This window comes from Eleginops maclovinus, chromosome 16, assembly GCF_036324505.1.
Source record: "Eleginops maclovinus isolate JMC-PN-2008 ecotype Puerto Natales chromosome 16, JC_Emac_rtc_rv5, whole genome shotgun sequence".
In the NCBI taxonomy this organism is placed as follows: Eukaryota; Metazoa; Chordata; class Actinopteri; order Perciformes; family Eleginopidae; genus Eleginops; species Eleginops maclovinus.
In genome coordinates, this window is record NC_086364.1 from 24,924,706 (window position 1) to 24,938,004 (window position 13,299).

At 46.1% G+C, this 13,299-nt stretch overlaps 1 protein-coding gene across 1 annotated transcript in view; it reads left to right on the forward strand.

Annotated features, from left to right (window-relative positions):
- scn4ab (sodium channel, voltage-gated, type IV, alpha, b) overlaps positions 1-13,299 on the forward strand; it is a 29,679-nt gene that overhangs the window by 2,078 nt on the left and 14,302 nt on the right. The window contains 13 exon segments of the mRNA XM_063903498.1: positions 3,356-3,484; positions 3,745-3,836; positions 3,927-4,187; positions 4,619-4,682; positions 4,804-4,945; positions 5,050-5,250; positions 5,325-5,421; positions 5,563-5,801; positions 6,752-6,823; positions 8,735-8,836; positions 9,097-9,453; positions 9,767-9,965; positions 10,068-10,273. Coding sequence (XP_063759568.1) covers positions 3,356-3,484; positions 3,745-3,836; positions 3,927-4,187; positions 4,619-4,682; positions 4,804-4,945; positions 5,050-5,250; positions 5,325-5,421; positions 5,563-5,801; positions 6,752-6,823; positions 8,735-8,836; positions 9,097-9,453; positions 9,767-9,965; positions 10,068-10,273 — 2,161 coding nt within the window.

The window sequence follows — 13,299 nt, forward strand, 5'->3', positions numbered from 1 at the left end:
TGTTGAGCTGTCTGTGGGATGTTGAGCTGTCTGTGGGATGTTGAGTTGTCTGTGGGATGTTGAGCTGTCTGTGGGATGTTGAGTTGTCTGTGGAGTGTTGAGTTGTCTATGGGGTGTTGAGTTGTCTGTGGAGTGTTGAGTTGTCTGTGGGATGTTGAGTTGTCTGTGGGATGTTGAGTTGTCTGTGGGGTGTTGAGCTGTCTGTGGAGTGTTGAGTTGTCTGTGGGATGTTGAGCTGTCTGTGGAGTGTTGAGTTGTCTGTGGGATGTTGAGTTGTCTGTGGGATGTTGAGCTGTCTGTGGAGTGTTGAGTTGTCTGTGGAGTGTTGAGCTGTCTGTGGGATGTTGAGTTGTCTGTGGGGTGTTGAGTTGTCTGTGGGATGTTGAGCTGTCTGTGGGATGTTGAGTTGTCTGTGGGATGTTGAGCTGTCTGTGGAGTGTTGAGTTGTCTGTGGGGTGTTGAGTTGTCTGTGGAGTGTTGAGTTGTCTGTGGAGTGTTGAGCTGTCTGTGGGATGTTGAGTTGTCTGTGGGATGTTGAGCTGTCTGTGGGATGTTGAGCTGTCTGTGGGATGTTGAGCTGTCTGTGGAGTGTTGAGTTGTCTGTGGGGTGTTGAGTTGTCTGTGGAGTGTTGAGTTGTCTATGGGGTGTTGAGTTGTCTATGGGGTGTTGAGTTGTCTGTGGGATGTTGAGGTGTCTGTGGAGTGTTGAGCTGTCTGTGGGATGTTGAGTACTCTGTGGGATGTTGAGCTGTCTGTGGGATGTTGAGTTGTCTGTGGGGTGTTGAGCTGTCTGTGGGATGTTGAGTTGTCTGTGGGGTGTTGAGTTGTCTGTGGAGTGTTGAGTTGTCTATGGGGTGTTGAGTTGTCTGTGGAGTGTTGAGTTGTCTATGGGGTGTTGAGTTGTCTGTGGGATGTTGAGCTGTCTGTGGGATGTTGAGTTGTCTGTGGGATGTTGAGTTGTCTGTGGGATGTTGAGCTGTCTGTGGGATGTTGAGTTGTCTGTGGGGTGTTGAGCTGTCTGTGGGATGTTGAGCTGTCTGTGGGATGTTGAGTTGTCTGTGGGGTGTTGAGCTGTCTGTGGGATGTTGAGCTGTCTGTGGGATGTTGAGTTGTCTGTGGAGTGTTGAGCTGTCTGTGGGATGTTGAGTTGTCTGTGGGGTGTTGAGTTGTCTGTGGAGTGTTGAGTTGTCTATGGGGTGTTGAGTTGTCTATGGGATGTTGAGCTGTCTGTGGATGTTGAGTTGTCTGTGGGGTGTTGAGTTGTCTGTGGAGTGTTGAGTTGTCTATGGGGTGTTGAGTTGTCTGTGGGATGTTGAGGTGTCTGTGGGATGTTGAGTTGTCTGTGGGATGTTGAGCTGTCTGTGGGATGTTGAGTTGTCTGTGGGGTGTTGAGTTGTCTGTGGAGTGTTGAGTTGTCTATGGGGTGTTGAGTTGTCTGTGGAGTGTTGAGTTGTCTGTGGAGTGTTGAGCTGTCTGTGGGATGTTGAGTTGTCTGTGGGATGTTGAGCTGTCTGTGGGATGTTGAGCTGTCTGTGGAGTGTTGAGTTGTCTATGGGGTGTGGGGTGTCTGTGGGATGTTGAGGTGTCTGTGGGATGTTGAGTACTCTGTGGGATGTTGAGCTGTCTGTGGGATGTTGAGTTGTCTGTGGGGTGTTGAGCTGTCTGGAGTGTTGAGTTGTCTATGGGGTGTTGAGTTGTCTGTGGAGTGTTGAGTTGTCTGTGGAGTGTTGAGTTGTCTGTGGGGTGTTGAGTTGTCTATGGGGTGTTGAGTTGTCTGTGGGATGTTGAGTTGTCTGTGGGATGTTGAGTTGTCTGTGGGGTGTTGAGCTGTCTGTGGGATGTTGAGCTGTCTGTGGGATGTTGAGTTGTCTGTGGGATGTTGAGTTGTCTGTGGGGTGTTGAGTTGTCTGTGGAGTGTTGAGTTGTCTATGGGGTGTTGAGTTGTCTGTGGAGTGTTGAGTTGTCTATGGGGTGTTGAGTTGTCTGTGGGATGTTGAGTTGTCTGTGGGATGTTGAGTTGTCTGTGGGGTGTTGAGCTGTCTGTGGGATGTTGAGCTGTCTGTGGGATGTTGAGTTGTCTGTGGGGTGTTGAGCTGTCTGTGGGATGTTGAGCTGTCTGTGGAGTGTTGAGTTGTCTATGGGGTGTTGAGTTGTCTGTGGGGTGTTGGGTTGTCTGTGGGATGTTGAGGTGTCTGTGGGATGTTGAGTACTCTGTGGGATGTTGAGCTGTCTGTGGAGTGTTGAGTTGTCTGTGGAGTGTTGAGTTGTCTATGGGGTGATGAGTTGTCTGTGGGATGTTGAGCTGTCTGTGGGATGTTGAGTTGTCTGTGGGATGTTGAGTTGTCTGTGGGATGTTGAGTTCTCTGTGGGATGTTGAGTTCTCTGTGGGATGTTGAGCTGTCTGTGGGATGTTGAGCTGTCTGTGGGATGTTGAGTTGTCTGTGGGGTGTTGAGTTGTCTGTGGAGTGTTGAGTTGTCTGTGGAGTGTTGAGTTGTCTGTGGGATGTTGAGTTGTCTGTGGGATGTTGAGGTGTCTGTGGGATGTTGAGTTGTCTGTGGGGTGTTGAGTTGTCTGTGGAGTGTTGAGTTGTCTGTGGGATGTTGAGCTGTCTGTGGGATGTTGAGTTGTCTGTGGGGTGTTGAGTTGTCTGTGGAGTGTTGAGTTGTCTGTGGAGTGTTGAGTTGTCTGTGGGATGTTGAGTTGTCTGTGGGATGTTGAGCTGTCTGTGGGGTGTTGAGTTGTCTGTGGAGTGTTGAGTTGTCTGTGGGATGTTGAGTTGTCTGTGGGATGTTGAGCTGTCTGTGGGGTGTTGAGTTGTCTGTGGAGTGTTGAGTTGTCTGTGGGATGTTGAGTTGTCTGTGGGATGTTGAGCTGTCTGTGGGGTGTTGAGTTGTCTGTGGAGTGTTGAGTTGTCTGTGGAGTGTTGAGTTGTCTGTGGGGTGTTGAGTTGTCTATGGGGTGTTGAGTTGTCTATGGGGTGTTGAGTTGTCTGTGGGATGTTGAGGTGTCTGTGGGATGTTGAGTTGTCTGTGGGGTGTTGAGTTGTCTGTGGAGTGTTGAGTTGTCTGTGGGATGTTGAGCTGTCTGTGGGATGTTGAGTTGTCTGTGGGGTGTTGAGTTGTCTATGGGGTGTTGAGTTGTCTATGGGGTGTTGAGTTGTCTGTGGGATGTTGAGGTGTCTGTGGGATGTTGAGCTGTCTGTGGGATGTTGAGCTGTCTGTGGGATGTTGAGCTGTCTGTGGGATGTTGAGTTCTCTGTGGGATGTTGAGCTGTCTGTGGAGGGTTAAGCTGTCTGTAACATGAAGTTTTCTGTCAGTAGTTTAATGCTGTTGTTGTTTCCTGTCTTTGAACAGATATGTGTTTACATTCATTTACACGTTTGAGGCCACGGTAAAAGTCCTCTCCAGAGGTTTCTGTAGGGGGAATTTCACCTTCCTGAAGGACCCGTGGAACTGGCTGGACTTCATGGTCATCAGCATGGCGTAATACACAATACTACACTGGAATACACAATACAACACTAAGATACACAATACTACACTGTAATACACAATACTACACTCTGATACACTGTAATACACAATACTACACTCTGATACACTGTAATACACAATACTACACTGTTATACACAATACTACACTGTGATACACATTACTGCACTGTGCTACACTGTGACAGTACACCATTAAACACACACCTACTCACACCCAGAGGTTCATCTGAGTTCTTCCTGTGTCACAGGTACCTCACTGAGTTTGTGGATCTGGGAAACGTTTCTGTGCTGAGGACGTTCAGAGTCCTCCGAGCACTGAAGACCATCACCGTGATCCCCGGTGTGTGTGTGTGTGTGTGTGTGTGTGTGTGTGTGTGTGTGTGTGTTAGTACAGTGTGCGTGTGACTCACCGTTACCTCTGATTGGTCAGGTCTGAAGACGATAGTGGGAGCTCTCATGCAGTCGGTGAAGAAGCTGGGTGACGTGATGATCTTGACGGTGTTCTGCCTCAGCGTCTTCGCTCTGATTGGTCTGCAGCTCTTCATGGGAAACCTGCGGCAGAAGTGTGTCCTGTTCCCCCCCCAGTTCAAAAACCATACGTCTGACATCAGACAGGGTTACGGTGTCAATGACACCAACGTCAACAATACAGGAACTGGCTTTGATTACCACGAGTACATCAACAACCCAGGTACAAACACTTTTACTGCAGCAGTAGTAACACGAGTCAGCAGTTTACAGTGATGCACAGAGTCTGTGTCGTTGGTTGTACAAGGGACTGTGGGGGTAGGATAATGATTTCTTATAATATTACCAAAGGTAGCATGTATGCGTTGGACAGAATAACACCAGACCAGAACCCTGAGGGACTCTGTGATACAGACTGATATCTCCGGTACAAGCCATTACAGCCAGCTCAGAGGGGATCCTGAGCACATGTTCCAGGGTTAGGTTACAGTCGGGTTAGAGTCACATGACCTCCTGGGTCACATGATGACTTAAACCAGCTTTTCGTTATTCCAGCCACGCTGTACAAATACTGCCTGTCTGTCTGTCTGTCTGTCTGTCTGTCTGTCTGTCTGTCTGTCTGTCTGTCTGTCTGTCTGTCTGTCTGTCTGACAGAGAACTACTACTACCAGTCGGGTCAGCTGGATGCCCTGCTGTGTGGAAACAGCTCTGATGCTGGGTACGTCACTACACTGCTTCTTTAATATTCATTTTATCCAAAGCGACTTACAATCAGTGCAATAAACCATACGAATTTAAACAACAATCCAAATTATAATAATGACAGATGGTGTGTTCAGGGTCTGTCCAGAGGGCTACGTGTGTCTGAAAGTCGGCAGGAATCCTAACTATGGATACACCAGCTACGACTCGTTCGGATGGGCCTTCCTGTCCCTCTTCAGACTGATGACTCAGGACTTCTGGGAAAACCTCTTCCACCTGGTCAGTGGCTCTCAATAGGCTGAGGGATGAAGGGGGCGGGGCTTCTCTGTCCCTCCTCACCTGTGTGTCTCTCATCTGCCTGTCTCTCACCTGTCTGTCTGAAGACCCTGAGGGCAGCAGGAAAGACCTACATGGTGTTCTTCGTGGTGGTGATCTTCCTGGGCTCCTTCTACCTGATAAACCTGATCCTGGCCGTGGTGGCGATGGCATACGCCGAGCAGAACGAGGCAACACAGGCCGAGAACCAGAAGAAGGAGGATGAGTACCAACAGATCCTGGACCTGCTGAGGACCAGGGAGGAGGAGGTGAGACACACCTGTTTACCTGTCTCTATACCTGTCTCTCTGTTACCTGACCTTCCACCTGTCTGTTATTACAGCAGGCGGCATGCAGAGCGGCGTTCTCAGAGAAACAGGAAGCAGAGAAGAACTCATTAGAGATAAAGAGCCACGAAGAAGAACACAATGCCATGGAAGGTAAACACACACACAACACACAAACACACACATTATTTAGTTAAGATTGATGTATAAATATACTATGCATGATGTCTTCTGGCCCCCTGCTATGTTCTCGGTGCCCCTTCTGTGTTTTATACCCCTTGATATGTGTATCAGACTTCGCCGAAGACCAGAGGCCGTGTCCTCCATGTTGGTACGTCTTCTCCGACGTCTTCCTGAAGTGGAACTGCTGTGGCTGCTGGCGGTGGCTCAAGCTGTGGCTCTACACAATCGTCATGGACCCGTTCGTGGACCTTGGGATCACTATCTGCATCGTCCTCAACACTGTCTTCATGGCCATGGAGCATTACCCAATGACGGAGGAGTTCGAGGAGCTGCTGAGCGTCGGGAACCTGGTGAGAGGAAGACAAGAGTCCCTTAGTATCAGCAGTTTCACCAGCAAGGAGCAGTAACATCTGCCTTAACCTTTTGGGGGCAATAACATCTGTCACCAGCAGGGGCCAGTCACATCTTTCTCATCCTGTGGGGGGCAGTAACATCTGTCACCAGCAGGGGGCAGTAACGACTTAGGGTTCAAAAACGGACGGTCACTTGTCACCTGTAACAGCTGTCACCTGCTGGTGACCTGCTGGTGACAGATGTTACCGCCCCCAACAGGGTGAGACAGATGTTACTGCCCCCTGCTCGTGACAGATGGTACTGCCTCTAACAGGGTGAGACAGATGTTACTGCCCCCTGCTGGTGACAGATGGTATATCCCCCTGCTGGGGACAGATGTTATATCCCCCTGCTGGTGCAAGATGTTATATCCCCCTGCTGGTGCAAGATGTTATATCCCCCTGCTGGGGACAGATGTTATGTCCCCCTGCTGGGGACAGATGTTATGTCCCCCTGCTGGTGCAAGATGTTATATCCCCCTGCTGGTGCAAGATATTATATCCCCCTGCTGGTGCAAGATGTTATATCCCCCTGCTGGTGACAGATGGCACTGCCTCTAACAGGGTGAGACAGATGTTACTGCCCCCTGCTGGGGACAGATGTTATATCCCCCTGCTGGTGCAAGATGTTATTTCTGCCTGCTGGTGACAGATGTTACTGCCCCTTGCTGGTGACAGATGGTACTTCCCCAGCTGGTGACTGATGTTATATTCCCCTGAGATAAATGTAAGATTGTTGTCATGTGACAGTGAAAATTCTGAATTTTAAAACCTTGAGCCTTGATTATGTGTAATGCTGACCTCTGACCCCTGATCTCTGACCATTGATTTCTGACCCCTGACCACTGACCCATGATCTCTATGCTCTGATCTCTGATTTCTGACCTCTGGTTTCTTTCCTCTCTCAGGTCTTCACAGGGATCTTCACGGCAGAGATGGTGCTCAAGCTTCTGGCCATGGACCCGTACTACTACTTCCAGGTTAGACTTGCTGTTGGTCAGCAGACTTGAAGAGGGAAGTGTGTATGAAGCAGGAATAAGGTTCATCCCAATGTCCCTCCTCGACTCCTCTCTTCTCTCTCCTTGATGATTTGACCCGGAAATCGATCGAGGTACGCCATGTTGAAGGACGTCCCGATCGCTCAAATGCGCACGGAGGAGTCTAGGAGGCAGGAGGCTTCCACAGGAGATGAGAGGGAGACAAGTGGGAGGATATATGAGTGTAGACTACGCAGAAGTGTTCACTTCTCGTGCAGCAAAGCTCCGACCCCAGCTCCACTCTGCTCACTGCAGCTGTTCTGTTAAAGGAAGATCAGTCAAAGTTCAAAGTGTTTCAATACGGGTTAAATATATAAATCTCTTTAACGAATAAGGTGATTCTACTCTATACACACATTAAAGTGTGAGAAATATACCAACAGATTCAATAATAATGGTTTGACTATAATATAATAAAGTACAGTTGTTGGATTTTGTTTCATGTCTTGATAAAACCCACAGAACAATTAGGACGTATACAAATACTGACCAGATATCCAGCAGATCTGTGAGTGATGTGTGTCTCTCTTCTGTAGGAGGAATTCAATGACAACATCTGAAACAAGTTCAAATAACCTATTGAAGTGAATCAACCAATCATCATTATTATGATTATAACTTAAATTGTATACCTGGAAAAACTAATACAGGAACGAAAATAATACATTGAAATTATAATAAAAGAGATAGACAGATTCATTTCAATAAACTACATCACAGGTTCGAAGGGATTATTTGGTCCGATGACAGTAAAGGGCTTCGGTAAAAAGTGATGCTGGAGTTAACGAGGACATTCCTAATCATACCTTAGGACTCCTCTGTCCTCACATCTCTCACTCACATCTCTCACTGACGTCTTACGGGGCGGACCTAAGACGCAAGGAAAAGACGCGAGTGAAGGAAACGAGGAGGTAATGGGATGTGTCTTCATAGTGTATGAAGCAGGAGGTGTGTATACATATATTTCTGTGTACACACATATATATATATATATTTACTCTGTATATAAATATATTTACTGTGTATATAATGTATATATTTACTGTGTATATATATATACATTTATTTATATATACAGTAAATATATATATTTACTGTATATATAAATAAATATAAATATATATATTTACTGTGTATATAAATAAATATATATATTATATACACAGTAAATATATATATTTATATATACAGTAAATATATATATTTACTGTATATATAAATGTATATATTTACTGTATATATAAATGTATATATTTACTGTATATATTTATTTATATATACAGTAAATATATATATTTACTGTATATATAAATATATATATTTACTGTGTATATAATGTATATATTTACTGTGTATATAATATATATATTTATTTATATATACAGTAAATATATATATTTACTGTATATATAAATATATATATTTACTGTGTATATATATATATACACAGTAAATATATATATTTATATTTATTTATATATACAGTAAATATATATATTATATACAGAGTAAATATATTTACTGTGTATATAATATATATATTTACTGTATATATATTATACACAGTAAATATATATATTTACTGTGTATATAATATATATATTTACTGTGTATATAATATATACACAGTAAATATATATATTTACTGTGTATATATATATATTTATTTATATATACAGTAAATATATATATTATATACAGAGTAAATATATTTACTGTGTATATATACATTTATATACAGAGTGTATTTGTATATATATATATAGTAAATAAACATGTTTATAAACAAAGTAAAGATCAATATTTATATGTATAATCAGGACTTACATCTGACAGCTGTTGCCATGGTTACAGGTCGGCTGGAACATCTTTGACAGCATCATCGTCACCATGAGTCTGGTGGAGCTCGGACTGGCCAACGTCCAGGGACTGTCTGTACTGCGCTCCTTCAGACTGGTCTGTACCTGTCTGTCTGTCTGTCTGTCTGTCTGTCTGTCTGTCTGTCTGTACTGCGCTCCTTCAGACTGGTCTGTACCTGTCTGTCTGTCTGTCTGTCCATCTGTCTGTCTTTACTGCGCGCCTTCAGATTGGTCACTAGCTGTCTGAAGCCGTACCTGTCTTTCACCTGTCTCTCTACCCGTCTCTCTGCCTGTCTCTCACCCGTCTCTCTACATGTCTCTCAACTGTCTCTCTACCTGTCTCTCACCTGTCTCCAGATGCGGGTCTTTAAGCTGGCTAAGTCCTGGCCAACCCTGAACATGCTAATAAAGATCATAGGGAACTCGGTGGGGGCTCTGGGGAACCTGACTCTGGTCCTGGCCATCATCGTCTTTATCTTTGCCGTGGTTGGGATGCAGCTGTTTGGGAAGAACTACAAAGACTGTGTCTGCCGCATAAACCTGGACTGTGAGCTCCCTCGCTGGCACATGACGGACTTCTTCCACGCCTTCCTCATCATCTTCAGGGTCCTGTGTGGGGAGTGGATCGAGACCATGTGGGACTGCATGGAGGTCTCGGGTCAGACCATGTGTCTCATCGTCTTCATGATGGTGATGGTAATCGGAAACCTGGTGGTGAGTCTACTTCCTGTTTCAGTCCCTGATCCGTCAGCCTGAACTAGTCCCCACTATAAACTCTATCACAGAGGAGAGTCTTCAGTCCATAGCAGAAGAACAAGGAGTGGGTCCCAGGTCACCCTGAATCAGCACCCACTATAAGCTCTATCACAGAGAGTCTTCAGTCTATAGCAGAAGAACAAGGAGCTGGTCGAATAATCTGTTCCTGGCCTTGTTTCAGGCGCTGAATCGGTTTCTGGTCCTGTTTCAGATCCTGCAAATGTTCCTGGTCTTGTTTCAGGTCCTAACTGTTTTTCTGGTCTTGCTGCAGGTCCTGAATCTGTTTCTGGCCTTGTTGCTGAGCTCTTTCAGCGGGGATAATCTGGCGGCCCCAGAGGAGGAAGGAGAAAACAACTTGCAAATCGCCATAATCCGGATTAACAGGGCTGTGTCCTGGATGAAGATGTGGGTCTTGGAACAGATCTGGACTTTAATTGGAAAGAAGAACCACGTGAGCCCAGACCTCAGTGGTGAGGGTTTCTAGTCTCTTTGTTTAAATGTGTATCAGTAGTCCATCGTGGATCCCAGATGAAGTCCTGATACTCGATGCGGTATTGTCATTTCTTTCTTAGTGGTGGATAAAGAGGAGGACCAGCAAACAAAGGACTTGTTGGATCTGACCTTCATGAACTCTGAGGTCAAGTCCCTTGACTGTAACCATGGCAACTTGACCAGCAACTACCGCAGCCTCCCGTTGCTAAGGGTCCCCATCGCTGAGGCCGAGTCAGACCTAGATTCGCGGGACAACGACGATGAAGACAAGGACGAAGAAGAAGAAGTAAGTGCTCCCAGGTCATTTTTACTCACCGATATGGTTTCAGGACTTCATCTGTGCATATATATGTACATACAGTATATATCCATACTGTATGCACCGATCAGCCATAACATTATGACCACTGGCAGCTGAAGGGAAGAGCAGTTGTTATCTCGTTAGTGAGGAGGGGGGGTATGTTAGGCAGCAAGTGAACACTTTGTTCTCAAAGTTGATTTATTGGAAGCAGGAAAAGGATGTGAGCGACTTTGACAAATTGTGATGGCTAGATGACTGGGTCAGAGCATCTCCAAAACTCCTGCTCTTTTGGTTGGGTTCCTGGTCTGCAGTGGTCAGTACCTACCAAAAGGAAGGACCGGTGAACTGGCGACAGGGTCCTGGGCAGCAAAAGTTCATTGATGTGCGTGGTGAGGGAACTTTGTGTGGTCCGATGCAACAAACAAGCTGCTGAAGCTCAAATAATTGAAACAGTTCATGCCGGTTCTGTTAGAGAGCAGTCAGAACACAGAGCATCACAGCTTGTTGAGTAGGGGGCTGCGTAGCTTCAGACTGGTCAGGGTGGCCATGCTGACCTCTATCCACCTCCCAAAGTGCCTACAATTGGCAGGTGAGCATCAGAACTGGATCACGGTGCAATGGAAGAAGGTGGGCTGGTCTGATGGATCACCTTGTGTGGACGGCTGGGAGCGCCTCTTACCTGGGGAAGACATGGCACCAGGATGTACTTTGGGAAGAAGGCCAGCTGCGGAGGCCGTGTGACACTCTGGGCAATATTCTGCTGGGAAACCTTGGGTCCTGCCATTCATGTGAATGTTACTTCGACACGTACCCCCACCTACCTAAAGTTCTTGCAGACCTGGTACCCCCCTTCATGGAGATGGTGTTCCCTAATGGCAGTGGACACTGTCAGCAGGATGATGCTGCCTGCAACACTGCAAGTGGTTCAGGAATGGTTTGAGCCACACAACAACAACTTCAAGGTGTTGACTTGGTCTCCAATTTTCCCAGATCTTAATCCATCGAGCATCTGTGGGATGTGCTGGATAAACCAGTCCGATCCATGGAGACCCCCCTTCTCTACGTAAAGGTCTTAAAGGATCTGCTGCTAACATCCTGGTGCCAGACACTACAGCATGCCTTCTGGTCTAGTAGAGTCCAGGCCTGGACGGGTCAGGGCTGTTTTGGCCGCAAAAGGGGGACCTTCACAATGTTATGGAGGTGGTCAAAATGTTATGGCTGATCGGTGTATATATATGTTCAGATTTGGAGCTCTCAGATAATAGGAGAGATGATTATTTCACACCTTAGATAGAAGAGGATGAAGAACAAGCAGGAGGTTCAGAGTAGCAGACATATACTTGACGAGCATGAAAGAAGTATCCCTCTGTGAGCCAAGAGTAGCAAGTATGTTTTAACGTTGTATTTTTATTTTAAGGGGAGCCATGAAAAATGCGAATTGCCTCAACAACTCCTGGTTTGATCCTATGAGTTATGGTCAATTGGAGACCAAATCCATCAAACTAGTCAAAATGACCGTACAACCTGTGCACACTGGTTTCCAATTCAGTACCTTTCCCAGTACATTTACAAAGTCTTCGAAGATTTGGCAGCTTTGACCAAACAACAACCTACATTTTTTTTAGTGGCCAAATATACAGCAGTGTTCAGATCAACTACTTGTTTTTTTTTGTTGAATAAAGGTGAATGTATTATTGTATTAATATCACTCTTTAAGTATAATATGTTACGTACTTTATCTGTTAATATTGGCTGTCTTTTCACACTAAAATGGTCTTGACATCCTCTACGGTGGACATACTGTAAAATACAATTATTTGATTTAAAAAAGACAAAATTGGACTTCCGGTGAAGAGAGTGACCAACATGGCAGCTTAGCCCTTTGCTCGGCTCCGCAGAGCTACTCTGCCCCCATGCCACAGTTATAGCACTGGACCAAATTTAGCTAAAACAGTCTCAGATAGAGTCATAAGCCAGGATGTCGCAGGATCCGAAGCAAAATCCGCCTCGACCATCAAGAAATGTAAAGAAGAGCCCGACAGAGATGGAAGCTCAAAACAGGGGACAGGCAACACGTGCCAACAGCACCAACTCTGAACTTGCTAGCATCAACAGCCTCCTAAAAGGGATTGCAGCAGATGTGAGCAGTATGAAACTGGGTCTGGAAACACTACAGAGCACGGTGGAGAAGCTTGGCGGAAGGATGCCGGAGGCTGAAGACAGGATTTCTAACCTGGAGGACGTTAGCAACAGCCGCGGCGCTAGCATAGATTCCACCGCAGCACACGTGTAAACACTCCAAGATAAAGTCACATACCTGGAAGATGCTGGAAGGCGAGATAATGTTCGTATAACGGGCATGCCGGAAAATGCTGAGCAACAGGACTTACGTAGTTTTGTGCTAAGCATATTTTCTGAAAAAATGGACCTCGAAGTGGATTCGGGATTTGAGCTGGAGAGAGCACATCGCGTCGGACTGAAGAAGGATGGCAGCCGCAGCCGACATATTTTGGTTCGTTTGCTAAGAGCGCCAGAGAAGCCGTGCTACGGGCGGCCCGCGACAAGAGGGGAGTCGAATGGCAGGGCAACAGAATCTCCTTCTTCCAGGATCTATCTCAGGAGGTTCTCCAGCAGCGTAGGAAGTTTGATGTGGTGAAGAAGCAGTTCCAAGGACGCAGGATACAGTACTCCATGTTATATCCAGCAACTCTTAAAATGACTGTGAACAACCGATCCCATTTTTTCATCTCGCCGGATGCAGCGGCGGGCTTCCTAGGAACCCTGGGCTGAATATCACGGTCATTACCACGGTCACTGAACTGGCCCGTTTTAGACTCTTGAGGGTTTGTGGGGACACACGTTGCTGCGCTGCGGGCTACGTACAATGTGGCTGTGCCTACATACAGGTATTGGGTCTGTATGCAGTCGTGGTTGAGTTGTGGGTTTTAATTGTGAATAACGCATTGAAGTGACAGGCTTTGGGGGTGGGGTGGTGTGGCGGTCAGGGATCC